Source organism: Haplochromis burtoni, unplaced genomic scaffold (assembly GCF_018398535.1).
Source record: "Haplochromis burtoni strain Fernald_Lab_line unplaced genomic scaffold, NCSU_Asbu1 Contig_156, whole genome shotgun sequence".
Classification (NCBI taxonomy): domain Eukaryota; kingdom Metazoa; phylum Chordata; class Actinopteri; order Cichliformes; family Cichlidae; genus Haplochromis; species Haplochromis burtoni.
Window position 1 is genome coordinate 1,418,429 of NW_024582517.1, and position 23,312 is coordinate 1,441,740.

Genomic DNA, 23,312 nt, shown 5'->3' on the forward strand with positions numbered 1-23,312 from the left:
CACACACACACACACACACACACACACACACACACACACCACACACGTACTGCTCACAAAGCAGTTGTGCAAACATAAACAAGAGTCAATATTACTGTTTAACATTTCAGCTGTTGTGGCTCGCTTGACAGATGGCCAGCTACCCCAGACATAGGGCTGAACGATTATGGAAAATAATCTAATTGCGATTTTTTGCCCCAATATTGCGATTGCGATGCGATATGCGATTATTTTTTAAGGTCTTTGTCTTCTGTATTATTAAACAAAGACAAGCAATACATCATATAGTATGGCCAATACTATATTACATTAATTTTAAACTGTTCTTTCCTGGAAGACAGACCTCTGTTATGATGACATGAGGTGATGCATGAATTGATGACTGACATTTTTATTTAACTTCTTCAATCACAACAGTATATTTGAACATACACAATAGTTTATTTTTAGCTTACAAACATCTGAGCATAAAGTGCTGACAAGGAACCCTGGTGTAAACATTAAAATGAAAGTCAGTACAATGTGCCGATTGCAGAAATATACATTAAAAAAATCAGTGGCTTTACCACACTCAGTTTTTCGACATCTGTGAACTACTAGACAGTCATTCAATTAAAAAATAATATTAAATAAATAAAACTAATAAATAAAAAATACACACATCTTACTGATCTCTGCAGTCAGTAACATTACACATAAAGTGCAAACATAATAGCAATTGTATAAACACACACACAAACACGCCTTTAAAATTTAAAGGCGTGAAATTGGACGGTCTAGTTCTGATTAGCGTCACCGCTGTCTCGGTGGAGTTTAATAAACTCGGCCGTCTGCTTCTTGCTATCTAAAATATAACCAGACACTGGTGTAAATTCTCGACTGTCTCATACTTCTGTTTAATCAGTTTTCTGTTTGACGTTTAGTCAGCTGTGTGAAAACCAAGGAGGAACCCACCCGGGGGATTAATAAAGTTTTATTTTATCTAATCTAATAACTTTAATCTCAGCCAAACCGATTTACTCACGAACAAACAAAACACTGAAAAAAGCCCAACAATAACATTTTTAGGTTGTCTAAGTGACTTATATATTACGTTTAACCCGAGCAGCGAAACTCCGCGGTGATCTGAAAATGATGTGCCGGGAGTTGTGCCGTTCTCGGCCGCATCAGTAACCCTCGAGCTTCCGGCTAGCTGTCGAGCTAGCCGGAGGGTAGCAGACGCCTCTGAAAACGTCGAAGCACTTTTGCAAATATGGGATATCTTGATAAACCGAGCAGATATTTGATGTTTACACAGCTACTTTCTCGCCTGAAAATATGTTAAAAGTTTATTTTGTGACCCAGAAAGATTAGTATGAGTAATTTTAAAACTTAGTAGCGGCCGCCATTGCTGGAAACTGGAGTTTGGCTGGGCCGCGCTATGAATTCTGGGATATGGTAGTAATTTGGACAGCCTTCGGCGCGTCGCTGTGACGTAATCGGTCTACAAATGCGGCCTCAGGAGGATGCAGCCCATGAATTTGGACATGTCCAGAGTATAATCGCAGCCTTTGCGGTTAGAAAATTGCACTTGATCATGTCGCGATATTATCGCAAATGCGATATATCGTTCAGCCCTACCCAGACAGTAACACGCCACACCAGTTTCATGACAAGATGTTTTCTATTCTGCATGACAGATTGTTTGCAAACATCCCAGACTCCAGCTCTATCATTTCAGCTTCATTTTTCTGCAGGGGAGTATTGTGACTCCAAAGCATTGTTTTAAAATTTTCATTCAAGGTTTCTGAACTGAGGAAAAACTACTGAGCTGAAATATAGCAAAAAAAAGTGTATAAAAGGATAGCAAGAAGCATCTTGGATTGTAAATAATTCCACAAAACATACCATATGGAGAATCTTTTAGGATGAAGGACCCCACCCTCTTTACACAAGCATGTTGTACAGCAGCTGGATGTGACACTAGCGATATCAGGCTCATCCAATGAACCACTGTAGACACCACCAGCCTCACTGCAGAGGCCTGACATCACTTCCTCAAAATAAATCATGACATCATCGCTGAGCTGACACAGCCCCTCTCACTCGGCTGGATCCGTGCCGAGCAGGCCCCAGCCTAGTCATGTGATGTGCAAGCTCTAGGATCCTGTTGATTTTCATACGGCGCGCGGGGAAGTCCCGCCTCCTTTCTCCTCCTGTGCTGTGCAGGAAGACCCTGCATCTCTCCCCCTCTCCTCTCTCCCACTGCTGTGTTGATGCTGATGGAAGCACGAATAATCCTCCCTCCCTCTCTTCCCCTACATCCCTCCCACCCTCTCCTCCTCACTCACCAGAGACAGTGCACGGTATATAGCCTGCCTGCTGCTGCCATGGAAACAGGTGTGGTTGTTTATGACAGTGAGAGGCCAGTATGCAGGGAGATAGAGAGACAGAGAGGCATACAGAGGCAGGGAAAGGGAAATAAAGAGCAAGATTTACTGACCAGGTCGATGTACCAGTGATTACATGTGGATGGAATAAAATCACTCTTCTTTAAAGGTACGATGTCTTGTCTCGATTGCAGCAGTGTTAGTTCATTGATGTTCGTCTCGTAACACAGAGACTGAGCTGAGGTGCAGCAGCAGGGCGAAGTGCATGTACAATGTGCAGTGCTCATACATTGACGTTAACCCCTCAGATCCTTGTCTGGTACTTCATCATTCCTCATCACATTTCCCACCTTCCTCTGCAGCGGGCTATCACTGCCCCTGCTAATGGCCATAAGTTCATAAGTTCAGAGTCACTAAGAGGAAAGAAGGAGGGACACAAAAAAAGAGAGAAAGACAGAGAACAACAAGGTTGCTCCATGCTCTGCTGGAGAGGGAGATGGACCATGGCTAATCTTAAAGACGTTGTATTATTTATTTAAAAAGCCGTGAAGCTAAAGCTGCACTCACAGTCGCAGTCTAGAGACTGGATTCTGCATTGATCTGCAAGCATCTACGGCAAAAGCTACGGCTTGTTACTTTTCTTCCTTTCCCCCCTGCGCATTTCTCTCCGGTCCTGGTTGATCTCGCCGTACTGGATGTGCGCTCAATATTTCCCAATGGTGATTAATCCTCCGAGCTGCCGCACGGAGCTGAGTAGAACGCTTCTGATTTCACCGACAGATACTGCAGTTGCTCTCAGTCAGACCAAAGAGCTTTTTCCATTCTTGGTTTATCTCACTATATCTTTCAGTTCCTCCCCCCCTTTCAGTCTCTGTGTCTGTATTTCTCTTTAAATCTTTTACCCTCCATTTGTTTCCTGGACTCTTTTCTTTAGCTCAGATTTATTTGCAGCATGCAACTTTTGGACATGCCAGTCCTGGTTTTGAGGTGTGTCTCCTCCGCGTGTTTGTGTGCAGGACACCAAAATTGCCTCTCTGGAACGCAACATTCGGGATCTGGAGGATGAGATTCAAATGCTGAAGGCAAACGGCTTACTGAACACAGAGGACAGAGAAGAGGAAATCAAACAGATGGAGGTCTACAAGAACCACTCTAAGTTTATGAAGACGAAGGTAGAGACTAACTGCACTGTGCATGCAGATCTGATGCTGTTAAAGTATGGCTTAATATAAAATGGCAGGCATGATGTTCAGGGTACAGAGCTGTGCAGAAGAGAGAGTACTGAAAAATGTTGTGTTACATAAATGAGCTGCTTTAACACATAGTGAGAACAGCAAAGTGCCCTGTCGGCAAAAAATCTGAAAGAGGCTCCGTGCCAAAAGTGGGGAAAAATCCAAACTTTGCAAACGCATACTTTAACATTTGAAAACACTTTTCTTCCTTAATTACACATAAAAAGTACATCACTTTATTAATCTGTGGCCACAAGACAAACACAAGTCTAAAATAAGATAAGCCACAATGAAAGCTTTGTTTTTGTTGAACTGACTTCCGCTGCTTGTTTTCCGACCGGTCCGTGATGATAAGTTGTGTTTGCATATCAGAGTTAGAGTCATACACTCAAGCACAGCCACCTACAACCTGTGATAGTGTCAAGGTGTGTGTGTCTGTGACTTTCTGGGGCTCACGTACGTGTCTTTGGAGTGTTTACGTTTTCTCTCCCTATTAAGCGACCAGCCACAGTTTTGTTCTTCTATTTTTAGACTTCTTTTCATCAATCATGAATAGAAATGATGTATAATATATGATGAATGCAGGGGAGTTAGTCCCAAATGCATATTTAATGAGGGAGAAGCGTGTTGATGAAAATAGTGCGAAAGCTGTGCAGACTAGCTCGCGGTTCCCATTCGTGAGCGTGAAATCGTTACACTGCTCACGTAACGGTTGGGTCAAAATGATCTGCTTCCTCTCATGTACAGATTGACCAGTTGAAGCAGGAGTTGTCAAAGAAAGAGTCAGAACTGCTGGCTCTGCAGACGAAGCTAGAGACCCTCAACAACCAGAACTCAGACTGCAAACAGCATATCGAGGTGCTCAAAGAGTCTCTCACTGCCAAGGAGCAACGTGCTGCCATCCTGCAAACGGAGGTAATAAAACAAGTTCAACTTATTTGTACACGTACAATAAATTAACTTAACAATACATCGCTTCACAAACATTCTCAAGCTCCTAGCCAAACTGAGCAAATAATAGGCTCGCCCTGGGCCCGAGGCTTATTACAGCAAATCATATCAGCAGAGTGTTTGCTTTGAAAGCTTTGTAGTAAGTGAAGTGCAACCTAGGTCACTACCAATGAAAAACTGTTGCCCAGTGTACTGTCACAGCTCATAGACCAGAAAACATCACAGATCTGCAGTAATAAATAAATAACTGTGGTGAATTATTAAAATACTTCCCTAATAAATACTCATCCAGCACCTTTTTTACTTTAGGGTTACTATAAGTTATTAAATCAAAGTGCTTTTAACTATAATGGTACACTTGGGATAATTAGTCCACTTTGTGTGCTTCCTCTGACATGTATTAATGTGCTTTAGGTTGACGCTTTACGTCTACGTCTGGAGGAGAAAGAGTCCTTCTTGAACAAGAAAACCAAGCAGCTGCAAGACCTGACGGAGGAGAAGGGTACTCTTGCCGGAGAAATCAGGGACATGAAGGACATGCTTGAGGTTCAAAGAAAGAAAGATTAATGTCCTGCAGAAAAAGGTGAGAATGGAAGGAAAGAAGACCTCACCATGTAGAAACATTAGGGAGGAAATACACTTTAGCCACAATTTTGGCTTGCCTACATTACTCTGCTTTAGAGTTATTGTTTATTTTTTTGTCTACAACACACTGTATTGTGGAGGCATGTCTAATTACTCCAGATTTAGTCACAAATTTGAAATGAACAGCGACTGTGTGGGTTGTTTCGTCACATTTCCGTGTCCTGGACTAAACCAGTCGCTCTGTGGAAATATAAAGCTGGGAGGTTACTCTGTCCATGAAGTGTGAGAGAGTCTCATGCTCTCAGGGGAAAATGCCCACAGAAAGACAAGCAAGAAGATATTTCTGCCTCACTGGCTCTCATTTGTGTGTGCTATAAATACTCACAGAGTGTTACTCCATATCGCACCCAGACCTGCTCTCCCGTTTTGTTTTTCTTCTCTTGTGTCTGATCACACACCCCTCTCTCTCTCTCTCTCTCTCTCTCTCTCTCTCTCTCTCTCTCTCTCTCTCATCTTTGCACTTTTATCTGTTTCATCATTTTTATTAATTATGAATCATTGTTTTCTCCTGTCTTATCATAAATAAAATACCTTAATTCAGTCCTGCACTGCTCAGATAGCAGTTTGGTATATATTCAGGTTTACATTAAGTTCTGCTTTTCAAAACTTAAAGGTCTTATAGTTTTTGATGTATTTCTTCTCACATTGTACACAGTGTTGCTTATGTAGTGTGTTAAGCTTCAGAGACTTAAAAAATGGTAGATATACCGACTTTAAATGTTGCGCTGGTTTGGAGATCGTGCTTTTTATTGTGTGTTTTGCTCCTTGTTTTTTCTTATTTTTCCGAGTCAGATTGAGAACCTGCAGGAGCAGCTGCGGGACAAAGACAAGCAGCTGGGGAACCTCAAGGACAGGGTCAAGTCTCTGCAGACCGACTCTAGTAACACAGACACTGCCCTGGCCACCCTGGAAGAGGCGCTGTCAGAGAAGGTAGATCACGCCACCCTTATACCACAGAACCCGTAACACTGTCTGAACTGTGACACTTTATCTGTTTGTAGTTACTATCATATCATCAAAAGGATGTATATAGTGGAAGGAATTCCAGGTGACTTTTTCAGACAATCATTCATTCAAAATCCAGGATGTGAATGACCTCTTTTTTTCTTGTATGCTCTCAAGAAGACCACAAGGACCAAACATTAGCATCATTATCGACAAGAAATTGAGATTAGCAAACTTTTTTCCTGACGTTTTATATCTCTGTTAGGCCGCAGTAACACAGTCCTAAGCAAACTTGTATTCCCTGACCGACTGGTAAATGGTTGCTGGCTGTCGCTAAGTGATACTGATCACAAAGAGGATGCTGCACCGAAAACCTCCTTGTGGTTGTTTTGGTCACTAGCAGATTGGCACATTGCCAGCGTTTGTATGGGTGGCTCCAACTTGTCTGCAACATTTTCTCTCTGGGCTCTAGTGAAATTTGAACACACTGCAAGTGCCACACAGAGTAGAAAAGGAGCTTGTTCGCCATCAGTTCAATTAAATTCAGTTCGATTCAATTTTATTTATATAGTGCCAATTCAACAACAATCACCTCAAAGTGCTTTATATTGTACGCTAATATTAGAGAGAAGCTATCTGCTGTGACTGGGGGTGAGGAAAAAGAGAAGATAAAACACATTTATTTATTTAATTTAGTAAAAGTTACACTCTTTAAAGAGAATAATGTAAGCTCATAGATACTTGAACTTTAGAGTTGCTCATAAGGGGAATTTAAAGAGACACAAACAGAAATGCTTCCTCTTATTTCCAGACTTCATATTAAGCTTAGTCAGCTGGTAGCTGGTGAAATTCCCACATATGTTAAACCTTTCCTCTAAATGAACCATGTTAGTAAAAATTCTTGTTTTCTGCTTCTTCTTCTTATTTTTTTTTAAACAACTACAAGTTGCGTCTAGTTGCTGTGGAGTGATTGTACAGAACTTCTGAAATTGTGACGAGATCAGATTTGTACTTGTGCAGAAAGAAGTGTGAATAGTATAAAATATTAAAACATTTATTATTACATTCTGTTATTACATTCCTTGATATCAAAGAGGAGAGATGAAGCCACATGTCGCAGCAGGGCGACTGTGCCCTGCTCTGCACTAAGGCTGTTTGTGAAGCCCATCATGGTGCTTTAAAAAGCTCGATCGGGTTTGACTTTTCTTAATCCTCCTAAAAATCGTGGAACCTCACCAAATACCAGTAGTAACTCTATTACAGTTCATAGATTTATGTATAATTGAGGAAATAGCTGATGTAATCCTCTAGCTGCATTAGATATCATTATTTCTTTCCTGCACTAGTGTTTTATTCAATATTTAGGTAACCGGATTTTGATGATTACATCTTTATTTATAAAAACATACAAGGAAAAAATAACAAAGTAGCACTGGGGTAAAATTCCAGGCACGGTATCTAGCTTCATTCAGCATTTTAGCTTAATTTTAGTCTAATTTCTTAATAACTGTATTTTTCATGTGTGATATTAATTTCACATAACTAGAGACATTTGTTTTTTAAAAGGAATGAACTGATACAAATCTCTGATTTGAGCTGGAACAATCTTAAATGAACATCTCAGCAGTTTAATGTTTATATAGACTCTTAACCGTTCAGTCATATGAAGAGTTTTAATTCTTTGTGCTTCTGTGTGTTAGGAGAGGATTATTGAGCGCTTGAAGGACCAAAGGGAGAGAGAAGACAGAGAACGACTGGAAGAAGTGGAATCATATAAGAAAGAGAACAAGGAATTGAAGGAGAAGGTGAACAGCCTGCAGATAGAACTAACAGAAAAGGAGGTCAGTGAGCAAAGAGATTTTCTCTATAAGGCTACAGGGCTGTGTACACATGACTGTGTCCTTCTCTTTGCTGCAGAGCATGCACCTTTTTTATGCACAGCAAATATTGAAACACTATCTTTCAGTAGGGCTTTAGGTGCCATTTAAGCAGTCGCCTCAGGCGCTGTAACTTTGTTGCACATGCTGGCACTCTGCTGGCCTGCCTGGTTTGAAGCGCTGCTAACTGTCTGTCCTGACTACTCACCTGCAGTCCAGTCTCATCGATCTGAAAGAACACGCATCATCCCTGGCATCCTCTGGCCTCAAGAAGGATTCAAAGCTCAAGTCACTGGAGATTGCAATTGAGCAGAAAAAAGAGGAATGTAGTAAGTTGGAGACACAGTTACAGAAGGTAGGTGTGCATCTCTCACCACCGAATCACCTCGCACACTATAATGCAAAATTTTAATTTAGATTTTAAGAGACGAGCAATTCACAGTTTTTAACCTGTAGAGAATTTTTCAGCAGGTTGTTTTGAAAGAAGTAATTACAGATTATGGTTCCCACAGCCATCTATATTAAAAGACGGCTTATCTAATGCACATTTTTACACAGTTACTTTTTGCAGCCAATCCTAATTATCCAGTTTTTTTGGTTTTAAAGATCTGTTGTGCTTCAGTTAGAGGGAAATCAAATAAAGGTGGAAAAGTCGGAAATCCTGAATTGGGGTCAAACAGTGTAGTAAAGCTAGCATTACACCACACAGACTCATACAAGTTTGCACGCGTTGGGAAAACGACACCGCAACAAGTTTCATGTTGGAGCTGCTGCTAAGCTTTTGATTGTGCTATTCAATCTCTATATAAAGTTAAGCAATTTCATGTGCTCAGGAAACCTGTGTTTAACAGCTCGAAAGCAGCCATGTTCTGGACTTTAACACTGGTTAACACTGTTTTGCTATCAGTGATCCACTGTGAAGAAAGAACTTAAAAATGAGCCTAATGCTACTCTTACTGAAGGTCATATATAAATGATGACTTTCCGCTGATGATTTCAGAAATGTCTGGATGAAAGCTGACCATTTTAGCAGTCAGTACGGCAACATTTTCTATGGATGTCTCTTTGTCTGAATTGCAGAGAGCTTCTGTACTCTGAATGAAGACTGCAGCAATGTCTCTCTTTAATTGCACTGAATTGTAGATAAGAAGCCAGAGCTGAGTGTCCACTGCGAAGAAAGGAATGAGCTCATTGTGAATTCAGGGACCACTTCAGTGGAGACTGTTAAGCAGTTACAGACATAAGAAAAAAAGGCTACTTTCCTTTTGTAGAAATGATTGGCCAAATTAACGTGCAGTGTATTTTCTCTGTTCATATTTTCCTGCTGGTCTGATCTTGGCTTGTGTCATTGAGGGAAGATTAAGTATGATCACAGATTATTTAGTGAAGACAGCTCTGTCCCATTTAAAAATTAAAGTAGCAGTAAAGAAACAAGAATACCGAGGTCTCACTTCTGAGAACATGTTATCCTTCATTAGGCTGTTTCTTTGGACCTGAACAAGAAATGTGAACAGACCTTATATAAAGCACACTTCATTAGGCTAATGGCTGCCATCGTGCTTTGTCTCCTGTAACAGGCAGCCATGCTTTTTAAGGGTGTTGCAAGTAGCAGGCAGTCATTAAATATCCCTCTTTGCCTTCTTCTTCTCCTTCTTGAGACTATCGCTGTATCATCTCTTCCTCTGTGTTTGTCTCTGTTGTGTTGCCGTTAGCCTAACAACATGTGTACTATGTTACTTATCTGTCAAACATGTATTGTACCATGTCTGATCCTGCTGTTCTCTCTTTGGCTCAAACTCAATCCTGACATTTACTCTCCCGGGACTCCCCCGTCTCCCTCCTGTTCCTTCCTCAAACCCTCTGTTTGCAATGTAGCAAGCTGAGCAGCTATTCAGTCACATGAACACTCCTGTAAGTCCCTCTCCTGAGCTCTCTGAGGCACATATTGAAAGCATGAGGACACTGATAACTTCCTTGAAATATGCTAGATGGTGATCGTGCCAAACCCCAGCACAGGTCCTGCTTTCACCCACCCAGGATGCATGTTGTTCATTGCACTGTACTGATATAATGAGCTGCAGTCAGAGTCCTGTGCACTGTGTGCTCATCCTGTAACTGTTTGTGATATGTGGTGAAACTGGTGCTGCATATAAACACACACACACACACACACACACACACACACACACACACACACACACGTACTGCTCACAAAGCAGTTGTGCAAACATAAACAAGAGTCAATATTACTGTTTAACATTTCAGCTGTTGTGGCTCGCTTGACAGATGGCCAGCTACCCCAGACAGTAACACGCCACACCAGTTTCATGACAAGATGTTTTCTATTCTGCATGACAGATTGTTTGCAAACATCCCAGACTCCAGCTCTATCATTTCAGCTTCATTTTTCTGCAGGGGAGTATTGTGACTCCAAAGCATTGTTTTAAAATTTTCATTCAAGGTTTCTGAACTGAGGAAAAACTACTGAGCTGAAATATAGCAAAAAAAAGTGTATAAAAGGATAGCAAGAAGCATCTTGGATTGTAAATAATTCCACAAAACATACCATATGGAGAATCTTTTAGGATGAAGGACCCCACCCTCTTTACACAAGCATGTTGTACAGCAGCTGGATGTGACACTAGCGATATCAGGCTCATCCAATGAACCACTGTAGACACCACCAGCCTCACTGCAGAGGCCTGACATCACTTCCTCAAAATAAATCATGACATCATCGCTGAGCTGACACAGCCCCTCTCACTCGGCTGGATCCGTGCCGAGCAGGCCCCAGCCTAGTCATGTGATGTGCAAGCTCTAGGATCCTGTTGATTTTCATACGGCGCGCGGGGAAGTCCCGCCTCCTTTCTCCTCCTGTGCTGTGCAGGAAGACCCTGCATCTCTCCCCCTCTCCTCTCTCCCACTGCTGTGTTGATGCTGATGGAAGCACGAATAATCCTCCCTCCCTCTCTTCCCCTACATCCCTCCCACCCTCTCCTCCTCACTCACCAGAGACAGTGCACGGTATATAGCCTGCCTGCTGCTGCCATGGAAACAGGTGTGGTTGTTTATGACAGTGAGAGGCCAGTATGCAGGGAGATAGAGAGACAGAGAGGCATACAGAGGCAGGGAAAGGGAAATAAAGAGCAAGATTTACTGACCAGGTCGATGTACCAGTGATTACATGTGGATGGAATAAAATCACTCTTCTTTAAAGGTACGATGTCTTGTCTCGATTGCAGCAGTGTTAGTTCATTGATGTTCGTCTCGTAACACAGAGACTGAGCTGAGGTGCAGCAGCAGGGCGAAGTGCATGTACAATGTGCAGTGCTCATACATTGACGTTAACCCCTCAGATCCTTGTCTGGTACTTCATCATTCCTCATCACATTTCCCACCTTCCTCTGCAGCGGGCTATCACTGCCCCTGCTAATGGCCATAAGTTCATAAGTTCAGAGTCACTAAGAGGAAAGAAGGAGGGACACAAAAAAAGAGAGAAAGACAGAGAACAACAAGGTTGCTCCATGCTCTGCTGGAGAGGGAGATGGACCATGGCTAATCTTAAAGACGTTGTATTATTTATTTAAAAAGCCGTGAAGCTAAAGCTGCACTCACAGTCGCAGTCTAGAGACTGGATTCTGCATTGATCTGCAAGCATCTACGGCAAAAGCTACGGCTTGTTACTTTTCTTCCTTTCCCCCCTGCGCATTTCTCTCCGGTCCTGGTTGATCTCGCCGTACTGGATGTGCGCTCAATATTTCCCAATGGTGATTAATCCTCCGAGCTGCCGCACGGAGCTGAGTAGAACGCTTCTGATTTCACCGACAGATACTGCAGTTGCTCTCAGTCAGACCAAAGAGCTTTTTCCATTCTTGGTTTATCTCACTATATCTTTCAGTTCCTCCCCCCCTTTCAGTCTCTGTGTCTGTATTTCTCTTTAAATCTTTTACCCTCCATTTGTTTCCTGGACTCTTTTCTTTAGCTCAGATTTATTTGCAGCATGCAACTTTTGGACATGCCAGTCCTGGTTTTGAGGTGTGTCTCCTCCGCGTGTTTGTGTGCAGGACACCAAAATTGCCTCTCTGGAACGCAACATTCGGGATCTGGAGGATGAGATTCAAATGCTGAAGGCAAACGGCTTACTGAACACAGAGGACAGAGAAGAGGAAATCAAACAGATGGAGGTCTACAAGAACCACTCTAAGTTTATGAAGACGAAGGTAGAGACTAACTGCACTGTGCATGCAGATCTGATGCTGTTAAAGTATGGCTTAATATAAAATGGCAGGCATGATGTTCAGGGTACAGAGCTGTGCAGAAGAGAGAGTACTGAAAAATGTTGTGTTACATAAATGAGCTGCTTTAACACATAGTGAGAACAGCAAAGTGCCCTGTCGGCAAAAAATCTGAAAGAGGCTCCGTGCCAAAAGTGGGGAAAAATCCAAACTTTGCAAACGCATACTTTAACATTTGAAAACACTTTTCTTCCTTAATTACACATAAAAAGTACATCACTTTATTAATCTGTGGCCACAAGACAAACACAAGTCTAAAATAAGATAAGCCACAATGAAAGCTTTGTTTTTGTTGAACTGACTTCCGCTGCTTGTTTTCCGACCGGTCCGTGATGATAAGTTGTGTTTGCATATCAGAGTTAGAGTCATACACTCAAGCACAGCCACCTACAACCTGTGATAGTGTCAAGGTGTGTGTGTCTGTGACTTTCTGGGGCTCACGTACGTGTCTTTGGAGTGTTTACGTTTTCTCTCCCTATTAAGCGACCAGCCACAGTTTTGTTCTTCTATTTTTAGACTTCTTTTCATCAATCATGAATAGAAATGATGTATAATATATGATGAATGCAGGGGAGTTAGTCCCAAATGCATATTTAATGAGGGAGAAGCGTGTTGATGAAAATAGTGCGAAAGCTGTGCAGACTAGCTCGCGGTTCCCATTCGTGAGCGTGAAATCGTTACACTGCTCACGTAACGGTTGGGTCAAAATGATCTGCTTCCTCTCATGTACAGATTGACCAGTTGAAGCAGGAGTTGTCAAAGAAAGAGTCAGAACTGCTGGCTCTGCAGACGAAGCTAGAGACCCTCAACAACCAGAACTCAGACTGCAAACAGCATATCGAGGTGCTCAAAGAGTCTCTCACTGCCAAGGAGCAACGTGCTGCCATCCTGCAAACGGAGGTAATAAAACAAGTTCAACTTATTTGTACACGTACAATAAATTAACTTAACAATACATCGCTTCACAAACATTCTCAAGCTCCTAGCCAAACTGAGCAAATAATAGGCTCGCCCTGGGCCCGAGGCTTATTACAGCAAATCATATCAGCAGAGTGTTTGCTTTGAAAGCTTTGTAGTAAGTGAAGTGCAACCTAGGTCACTACCAATGAAAAACTGTTGCCCAGTGTACTGTCACAGCTCATAGACCAGAAAACATCACAGATCTGCAGTAATAAATAAATAACTGTGGTGAATTATTAAAATACTTCCCTAATAAATACTCATCCAGCACCTTTTTTACTTTAGGGTTACTATAAGTTATTAAATCAAAGTGCTTTTAACTATAATGGTACACTTGGGATAATTAGTCCACTTTGTGTGCTTCCTCTGACATGTATTAATGTGCTTTAGGTTGACGCTTTACGTCTACGTCTGGAGGAGAAAGAGTCCTTCTTGAACAAGAAAACCAAGCAGCTGCAGGACCTGACGGAGGAGAAGGGTACTCTCGCCGGAGAAATCAGGGACATGAAGGACATGCTTGAGGTCAAAGAAAGAAAGATTAATGTCCTGCAGAAAAAGGTGAGAATGGAAGGAAAGAAGACCTCACCATGTAGAAACATTAGGGAGGAAATACACTTTAGCCACAATTTTGGCTTGCCCACATTACTCTGCTTTAGAGTTATTGTTTATTTTTTTGTCTACAACACACTGTATTGTGGAGGCATGTCTAATTACTCCAGATTTAGTCACAAATTTGAAATGAACAGCGACTGTGTGGGTTGTTTCGTCACATTTCCGTGTCCTGGACTAAACCAGTCGCTCTGTGGAAATATAAAGCTGGGAGGTTACTCTGTCCATGAAGTGTGAGAGAGTCTCATGCTCTCAGGGGAAAATGCCCACAGAAAGACAAGCAAGAAGATATTTCTGCCTCACTGGCTCTCATTTGTGTGTGCTATAAATACTCACAGAGTGTTACTCCATATCGCACCCAGACCTGCTCTCCCGTTTTGTTTTTCTTCTCTTGTGTCTGATCACACACCCCTCTCTCTCTCTCTCTCTCTCTCTCTCTCTCTCTCTCTCTCTCTCTCTCTCTCTCTCTCTCCTTCTCTCACCCTCGCACTTTTATCTGTTTCATCATTTTTATTAATTATGAATCATTGTTTTCTCCTGTCTTATCATAAATAAAATACCTTAATTCAGTCCTGCACTGCTCAGATAGCAGTTTGGTATATATTCAGGTTTACATTAAGTTCTGCTTTTCAAAACTTAAAGGTCTTATAGTTTTTGATGTATTTCTTCTCACATTGTACACAGTGTTGCTTATGTAGTGTGTTAAGCTTCAGAGACTTAAAAAATGGTAGATATACCGACTTTAAATGTTGCGCTGGTTTGGAGATCGTGCTTTTTATTGTGTGTTTTGCTCCTTGTTTTTTCTTATTTTTCCGAGTCAGATTGAGAACCTGCAGGAGCAGCTGCGGGACAAAGACAAGCAGCTGGGGAACCTCAAGGACAGGGTCAAGTCTCTGCAGACCGACTCCAGTAACACAGACACTGCCCTGGCCACCCTGGAAGAGGCGCTGTCAGAGAAGGTAGATCACGCCACCCTTATACCACAGAACCCGTAACACTGTCTGAACTGTGACACTTTATCTGTTTGTAGTTACTATCATATCATCAAAAGGATGTATATAGTGGAAGGAATTCCAGGTGACTTTTTCAGACAGTCATTCATTCAAAATCCAGGATGTGAATGACCTCTTTTTTTCTTGTATGCTCTCAAGAAGACCACAAGGACCAAACATTAGCATCATTATCGACAAGAAATTGAGATTAGCAAACTTTTTTCCTGACGTTTTATATCTCTGTTAGGCCGCAGTAACACAGTCCTAAGCAAACTTGTATTCCCTGACCGACTGGTAAATGGTTGCTGGCTGTCGCTAAGTGATACTGATCACAAAGAGGATGCTGCACCGAAAACCTCCTTGTGGTTGTTTTGGTCACTAGCAGATTGGCACATTGCCAGCGTTTGTATGGGTGGCTCCAACTTGTCTGCAACATTTTCTCTCTGGGCTCTAGTGAAATTTGAACACACTGCAAGTGCCACACAGAGTAGAAAAGGAGCTTGTTCGCCATCAGTTCAATTAAATTCAGTTCGATTCAATTTTATTTATATAGTGCCAATTCAACAACAATCACCTCAAAGTGCTTTATATTGTACGCTAATATTAGAGAGAAGCTATCTGCTGTGACTGGGGGTGAGGAAAAAGAGAAGATAAAACACATTTATTTATTTAATTTAGTAAAAGTTACACTCTTTAAAGAGAATAATGTAAGCTCATAGATACTTGAACTTTAGAGTTGCTCATAAGGGGAATTTAAAGAGACACAAACAGAAATGCTTCCTCTTATTTCCAGACTTCATATTAAGCTTAGTCAGCTGGTAGCTGGTGAAATTCCCACATATGTTAAACCTTTCCTCTAAATGAACCATGTTAGTAAAAATTCTTGTTTTCTGCTTCTTCTTCTTATTTTTTTTTAAACAACTACAAGTTGCGTCTAGTTGCTGTGGAGTGATTGTACAGAACTTCTGAAATTGTGACGAGATCAGATTTGTACTTGTGCAGAAAGAAGTGTGAATAGTATAAAATATTAAAACATTTATTATTACATTCTGTTATTACATTCCTTGATATCAAAGAGGAGAGATGAAGCCACATGTCGCAGCAGGGCGACTGTGCCCTGCTCTGCACTAAGGCTGTTTGTGAAGCCCATCATGGTGCTTTAAAAAGCTCGATCGGGTTTGACTTTTCTTAATCCTCCTAAAAATCGTGGAACCTCACCAAATACCAGTAGTAACTCTATTACAGTTCATAGATTTATGTATAATTGAGGAAATAGCTGATGTAATCCTCTAGCTGCATTAGATATCATTATTTCTTTCCTGCACTAGTGTTTTATTCAATATTTAGGTAACCGGATTTTGATGATTACATCTTTATTTATAAAAACATACAAGGAAAAAATAACAAAGTAGCACTGGGGTAAAATTCCAGGCACGGTATCTAGCTTGATTCAGCATTTTAGCTTAATTTTAGTCTAATTTCTTAATAACTGTATTTTTCATGTGTGATATTAATTTCACATAACTAGAGACATTTGTTTTTTAAAAGGAATGAACTGATACAAATCTCTGATTTGAGCTGGAACAATCTTAAATGAACATCTCAGCAGTTTAATGTTTATATAGACTCTTAACCGTTCAGTCATATGAAGAGTTTTAATTCTTTGTGCTTCTGTGTGTTAGGAGAGGATTATTGAGCGCTTGAAGGACCAAAGGGAGAGAGAAGACAGAGAACGACTGGAAGAAGTGGAATCATATAAGAAAGAGAACAAGGAATTGAAGGAGAAGGTGAACAGCCTGCAGATAGAACTAACAGAAAAGGAGGTCAGTGAGCAAAGAGATTTTCTCTATAAGGCTACAGGGCTGTGTACACATGACTGTGTCCTTCTCTTTGCTGCAGAGCATGCACCTTTTTTATGCACAGCAAATATTGAAACACTATCTTTCAGTAGGGCTTTAGGTGCCATTTAAGCAGTCGCCTCAGGCGCTGTAACTTTGTTGCACATGCTGGCACTCTGCTGGCCTGCCTGGTTTGAAGCGCTGCTAACTGTCTGTCCTGACTACTCACCTGCAGTCCAGTCTCATCGATCTGAAAGAACACGCATCATCCCTGGCATCCTCTGGCCTCAAGAAGGATTCAAAGCTCAAGTCACTGGAGATTGCAATTGAGCAGAAAAAAGAGGAATGTAGTAAGTTGGAGACACAGTTACAGAAGGTAGGTGTGCATCTCTCACCACCGAATCACCTCGCACACTATAATGCAAAATTTTAATTTAGATTTTAAGAGACGAGCAATTCACAGTTTTTAACCTGTAGAGAATTTTTCAGCAGGTTGTTTTGAAAGAAGTAATTACAGATTATGGTTCCCACAGCCATCTATATTAAAAGACGGCTTATCTAATGCACATTTTTACACAGTTACTTTTTGCAGCCAATCCTAATTATCCAGTTTTTTTGGTTTTAAAGATCTGTTGTGCTTCAGTTAGAGGGAAATCAAATAAAGGTGGAAAAGTCGGAAATCCTGAATTGGGGTCAAACAGTGTAGTAAAGCTAGCATTACACCACACAGACTCATACAAGTTTGCACGTGTTGGGAAAACGACACCGCAACAAGTTTCATGTTGGAGCTGCTGCTAAGCTTTTGATTGTGCTATTCAATCTCTATATAAAGTTAAGCAATTTCATGTGCTCAGGAAACCTGTGTTTAACAGCTCGAAAGCAGCCATGTTCTGGACTTTAACACTGGTTAACACTGTTTTGCTATCAGTGATCCACTGTGAAGAAAGAACTTAAAAATGAGCCTAATGCTACTCTTACTGAAGGTCATATATAAATGATGACTTTCCGCTGATGATTTCAGAAATGTCTGGATGAAAGCTGACCATTTTAGCAGTCAGTACGGCAACATTTTCTATGGATGTCTCTTTGTCTGAATTGCAGAGAGCTTCTGTACTCTGAATGAAGACTGCAGCAATGTCTCTCTTTAATTGCACTGAATTGTAGATAAGAAGCCAGAGCTGAGTGTCCACTGCGAAGAAAGGAATGAGCTCATTGTGAATTCAGGGACCACTTCAGTGGAGACTGTTAAGCAGTTACAGACATAAGAAAAAAAGGCTACTTTCCTTTTGTAGAAATGATTGGCCAAATTAACGTGCAGTGTATTTTCTCTGTTCATATTTTCCTGCTGGTCTGATCTTGGCTTGTGTCATTGAGGGAAGATTAAGTATGATCACAGATTATTTAGTGAAGACAGCTCTGTCCCATTTAAAAATTAAAGTAGCAGTAAAGAAACAAGAATACCGAGGTCTCACTTCTGAGAACATGTTATCCTTCATTAGGCTGTTTCTTTGGACCTGAACAAGAAATGTGAACAGACCTTATATAAAGCACACTTCATTAGGCTAATGGCTGCCATCGTGCTTTGTCTCCTGTAACAGGCAGCCATGCTTTTTAAGGGTGTTGCAAGTAGCAGGCAGTCATTAAATATCCCTCTTTGCCTTCTTCTTCTCCTTCTTGAGACTATCGCTGTATCATCTCTTCCTCTGTGTTTGTCTCTGTTGTGTTGCCGTTAGCCTAACAACATGTGTACTATGTTACTTATCTGTCAAACATGTATTGTACCATGTCTGATCCTGCTGTTCTCTCTTTGGCTCAAACTCAATCCTGACATTTACTCTCCCGGGACTCCCCCGTCTCCCTCCTGTTCCTTCCTCAAACCCTCTGTTTGCAATGTAGCAAGCTGAGCAGCTATTCAGTCACATGAACACTCCTGTAAGTCCCTCTCCTGAGCTCTCTGAGGCACATATTGAAAGCATGAGGACACTGATAACTTCCTTGAAATATGCTAGATGGTGATCGTGCCAAACCCCAGCACAGGTCCTGCTTTCACCCACCCAGGATGCATGTTGTTCATTGCACTGTACTGATATAATGAGCTGCAGTCAGAGTCCTGTGCACTGTGTGCTCATCCTGTAACTGTTTGTGATATGTGGTGAAACTGGTGCTGCATATATGTAGAACCGAAGGCTTACTTAGTCTGCTGGAACGTGCTCAATATAGATTCTTCTGCCATTTTATTAAGTATATGTAGCTCAAACTAAAACAACAATCTTGCAATAAATTCTGTCTTTATGAGGGTTAATTTTATACAGCTGTTTATTGCCCTTTGTTGTAATTACATTTTACATGTAAAAGTCTTCCTATGATTTAGTATAGCCTCATTACACTGTGTCATGTAAGGACACACCTGGGATTAATTGCAGGACTGTTAGACTGCATTAGCTTTAACTATGTGTGAAGTTGTTGTTGTTTTTTTAAGTTTTGGCTTTGTAGATAGTTTTTTCGGTGGTTATACTTAATAAACTGTCATATTCTTCCACAGCACAAAAAAAACATTTAAATGTAACAAATTTTACATTTATGTAAAATTTTGTATCTATAGCTAAATTTAATGGTAATGTTTTTAGTCACTAAGGCCTCATCTGGGAAGTTGTGTGGCAACAGGAACCCATACATTCACTGAATTGTACAGGTTACACTGACCTCAAATGCAGCACACGTGTGTTTTGTCATAGAAGCTCATGTGAGGAATATGACAAATTAATAATAAACTTTTCATTGGACTTTCAGAGACTTTATGCAATTGAAGTCACAGGACATGGCATTCAAGTTTCCTCATATTTGGTGCACTTATAACCAGTGAAAAAAATTAAAAGAGGCAAACAGAGTGAACAAACCTTTCTTTAATACATATTTGTCATTGAATTATGTCTAAATATTACATTTTTAGCACAGAATTTCAGTTCAGTGTGTTTTAGCATCTCTGTGAAAATCCTCAAAAAATATCAAACTATTTGACAGTGAATTATAATATTGACATCCCCCCAACTTGATCCACTTTCGTGTATTTTGTGGATCTTGGCAATTTCAGAGGTTCTTAAACAAATGTTATAGATAAGGAAAACAGAATAAAAACACAGAATGCATTCAAATAAATAAAGTAATTGAACTGCAAAATCCTCAAATCATCAAGTGCTTCCTTCCTATAGCCTCCTATAAATGCTCTTCTGTAGTATACTGTTCATTGCAATATTTGCAGGGGCCATATGGAGGGCAATTTGTTGTCCAATAACTGTCTGTTGTAGTTATTTTTCATAAATTTCAACTAGGATTATTGGGTCTTAAATAAAATTATGTATATCTCCTCTAAGCTAAACTCTAGCATCGTTCCTCATGCATAAAATATGACAGTTAGAACAGATTTACTTGGTCACCCTTGCTTCTCTTTCTTCATTCTTTGGACTGACAATTGCAAAGACTGTGCAGCTTCGTTGGGTTTGCATGACTTGGTCGACCTTTGTGCATGTTGTCAGTATCAGTGTTGCCACGCTTCTCTTTTGTCTCAGTGTGGTGCTGTTAGCGAAGGTATCGGCCGTGGTTGAAGATCACTGCAGTGTTTTGGTGGATGGCTCTGTGTAACTCTGCGATATGTGTTAACATATGTGGCTGTGTATTGTCCAGGGTGCTGTGTACCACTGTAGTGGAGAGATGTCCTTGCTGTCCAAAAACTAGACCTCTGATTTTGATAGCCAGTGAATCAATTTAGTGCTTAATTATAATGATTTGTTATTATTGTCACAGACACACAAAACTCTCACAGACTATCCTGAAGTCCTGTATTCTGCTCCATGTGCATGAAGTGACCGGGAGTCTCAATGGACCATTTAATTGGAGCTAAATAATAGCTTTGTTAAAACTAATGAGCCAGTACCAGTAATGATGCCCTCATCCACAACATTTGCCTCGGCTTTATTCATTTGAAAGTACAGGGACAGTGCAAGAGACGTAGATAATATAAGTCACTGATGGACTACAGTGTACTGTATGTATCTCTCTTTCATTGACAGTAAAACGTTCTGCACTTCACACTTTTGTTGATACTGGGTTGTTATTTTTGTTAACTGTGTGTTTTTGGGCGTGTACATGTTTGTATTTGTCTTTTCTTGGCATGTTGATGCAGAAAGCCCATGAAGTGGAGCAGCAGTCGGGCTCCAGAGGGAACCCAGAGTATGTGGACCGGGTGAAACTGCTGGAAAAGGAGGTGAGCTACTACAAGGATGAAGCTAATAAGGCTCAGACAGAGGTGGAGAGACTGCTGGACATCCTGCGAGAGGTGGAAACCGAAAAGAATGATAAGGACAAGAAAATTGCTGAGTTGGAAAGGTAACTAATTCTAACTGTATATTAGCCTGCACTGCTTTAATCCTTCCCTTTTAACAAACACTCTGTTTTCTATGACCATTGTTACATCTATGAAGATAAAATTAGCATACCTGCCTGCAATTTTAGCAAACCTCTCAGGTAATTTAACATGTTTGCCTGAAAATGCCTGATACATCCATTCTTTGTTTATTTTTTAGCTCTCCACTTAGCTTCAATATATTTATATACAATATAAATATAGGGAATATAAAAACACAAAAAATGGGAGAAAACAAGTAAAGAAAAGGAAAAACAAACGTATCAATACATACATACATACGGTGTGTTTATTTCATGTATGATCATAGACTGTATATATAAAAGATGGATGTAGCAGGTTTAGGACACTAATAAAGGTGTTTCTTAAATCACCATTCTTTCTGTTGGCCAATTCAAAAAGAAATCCATTTGTAAAGGACTGCATGAGAAAAGGGCCTCATGAAAATGACATTTTCTTTATGAGTTTATTGTCTGTTTTATTAGTTTTAGCTCATATAAGATACAACATGAGATAAATTTTGTAAATTAGCGTCCCAAATAGAGAACAGGTCTGCTGGAAGTAAAATTATATGTGAAAAGTGGAAGTCCCCCTTTATGTTACTAAAAAAGAAAGAAAGAAAAAAATGGCCAAGGCCAAAATGCTCAAAACGTTGTGTATGATACAAAAAATAAATATAATTTTCTGTGGCTTGTTTCACATCATAACAAGTAACCCGGCATAAAGAGATGGTTTTAAATCTGCTACTCTCTATATCGCAAACAAAACCCCATTTATCTTCAGATAAATCAGGTTATTTTGTAATTTAGGTTACCCAACTCTCTAATGGTATTACCATAAGCAATACAGTGTGCCACTGTTTGTGCTGAGTAGCTCTGAGCAGTCTATTCTTAATCTGGATGCATCTGTTTGTCAGCTTTACAGTTCTCTGTGTTCAGTGTATGCTGGGCAAATGTCCATGTGGCTCTGTGCACATTTTCATAGTGTTTCCATGTTATGTTCAGTTGTGATGTTCTCATACTGCACTGCACTCGATGGTATTGGATAATGTGCTCTGTACACACAGTTTTGATTTACACGTTTAGGTTTTGTTTATAAATATCAGCAACGCTCCACTCAGCCACTTCTCTTTCGGAAGAGGTCATCTGAGTCCAGTTAATGGAGTGCAGAAATAAAGCAGGTGGCCTCTCTGGTTCTCTCCTGGGAGCAGTACTGCAAGTTTATTTGCACTTTGGTTTGTCTAATGAAGGGGATCATCGTCGTTTACCTGGACAGGATTCAGACGGATGAGACTAACATAGGGATTGGCTGATCTGCATGAGGACCACACAGCCCTTCTCCCCTGCCACTGCTTAGTGTTAAAGACACTTATATACTCCCTTCTCAGATCATTATAGGATTAATGTCGTGATACTTTGTTAGTGGTGTTTGATTAATTGCGTCTTCTTGTCCTTTTTTTTGCCATCTTTACCCACTTTTCTCCGTCCCATTTCCCTCTCTCTCTTCTGTACCATGCTCACCTGCCCCTCTCTTTACCCCTGGCCATGAATCAACTTTCAACCTACTTCTCTTCTGTTCTGAAATCTGATTCTGATTTTTCAAAATCTTTTCTTCATCTCCCTTGCAAATCTTTCTCTGTTTTGACACCAGCCCCCCTCCCCCCGCCCCCCGCCCTACCCCTCGTCCCGGTGGCAGAGCTCCCCCTGACCCGCTCCCTTCTGTGTCCACTGCTCCCCAGCAGATAGGGGGCATGGTGTGGGATTTCCTGGGAAAGTGAGTGCTCTGCCCTGGCACTTAAGGCTTGGCTGCGTGGTTCAAGTCTCCGACCGCGACTGCCGCAACTGCATCTGGTTTCACCTGTGTGCCTGGGTCTGCCTGCTGTTTGAAGGATTCAAAAATCTTTGTATCAGAGTTACACAGTCTGTTTTTAGTCCGTGGTGCCATTATTTTATTCGCGTACATGATACAAAGATCCCTGGATTCATTTTGATTTGATTTCTTTAGAATGTTTTTGCTTTCTAGTCTGCATCTGTGTCCGTGACTGCTTTTTGATCATTTAAAAGGAGCTTTTCTATGCATGTGACTGCGTGTGTGACTGTGTGTGTGTGTGTGCATGTATACATGTGTAAGGGAGAAGGAGTTTGTGCTGCATGTTTATTTTTGGGGCAGCAGTCATCAT

The 23,312-nt window shown here is 40.9% G+C and overlaps 1 protein-coding gene across 1 annotated transcript in view; it reads left to right on the forward strand.

The window, feature by feature from the left end:
- The window catches only part of erc2 (ELKS/RAB6-interacting/CAST family member 2), a 61,517-nt gene that overhangs the window by 32,464 nt on the left and 5,741 nt on the right, over positions 1-23,312 (forward strand). The window contains exons 5-13 of the mRNA XM_042224929.1: positions 3,386-3,541; positions 4,349-4,396; positions 4,487-4,516; positions 13,047-13,214; positions 13,665-13,832; positions 14,705-14,842; positions 16,558-16,698; positions 16,949-17,089; positions 20,894-21,096. Coding sequence (XP_042080863.1) covers positions 3,386-3,541; positions 4,349-4,396; positions 4,487-4,516; positions 13,047-13,214; positions 13,665-13,832; positions 14,705-14,842; positions 16,558-16,698; positions 16,949-17,089; positions 20,894-21,096 — 1,193 coding nt within the window. The remainder of the gene's footprint in view (positions 1-3,385; positions 3,542-4,348; positions 4,397-4,486; positions 4,517-13,046; positions 13,215-13,664; positions 13,833-14,704; positions 14,843-16,557; positions 16,699-16,948; positions 17,090-20,893; positions 21,097-23,312) is intronic.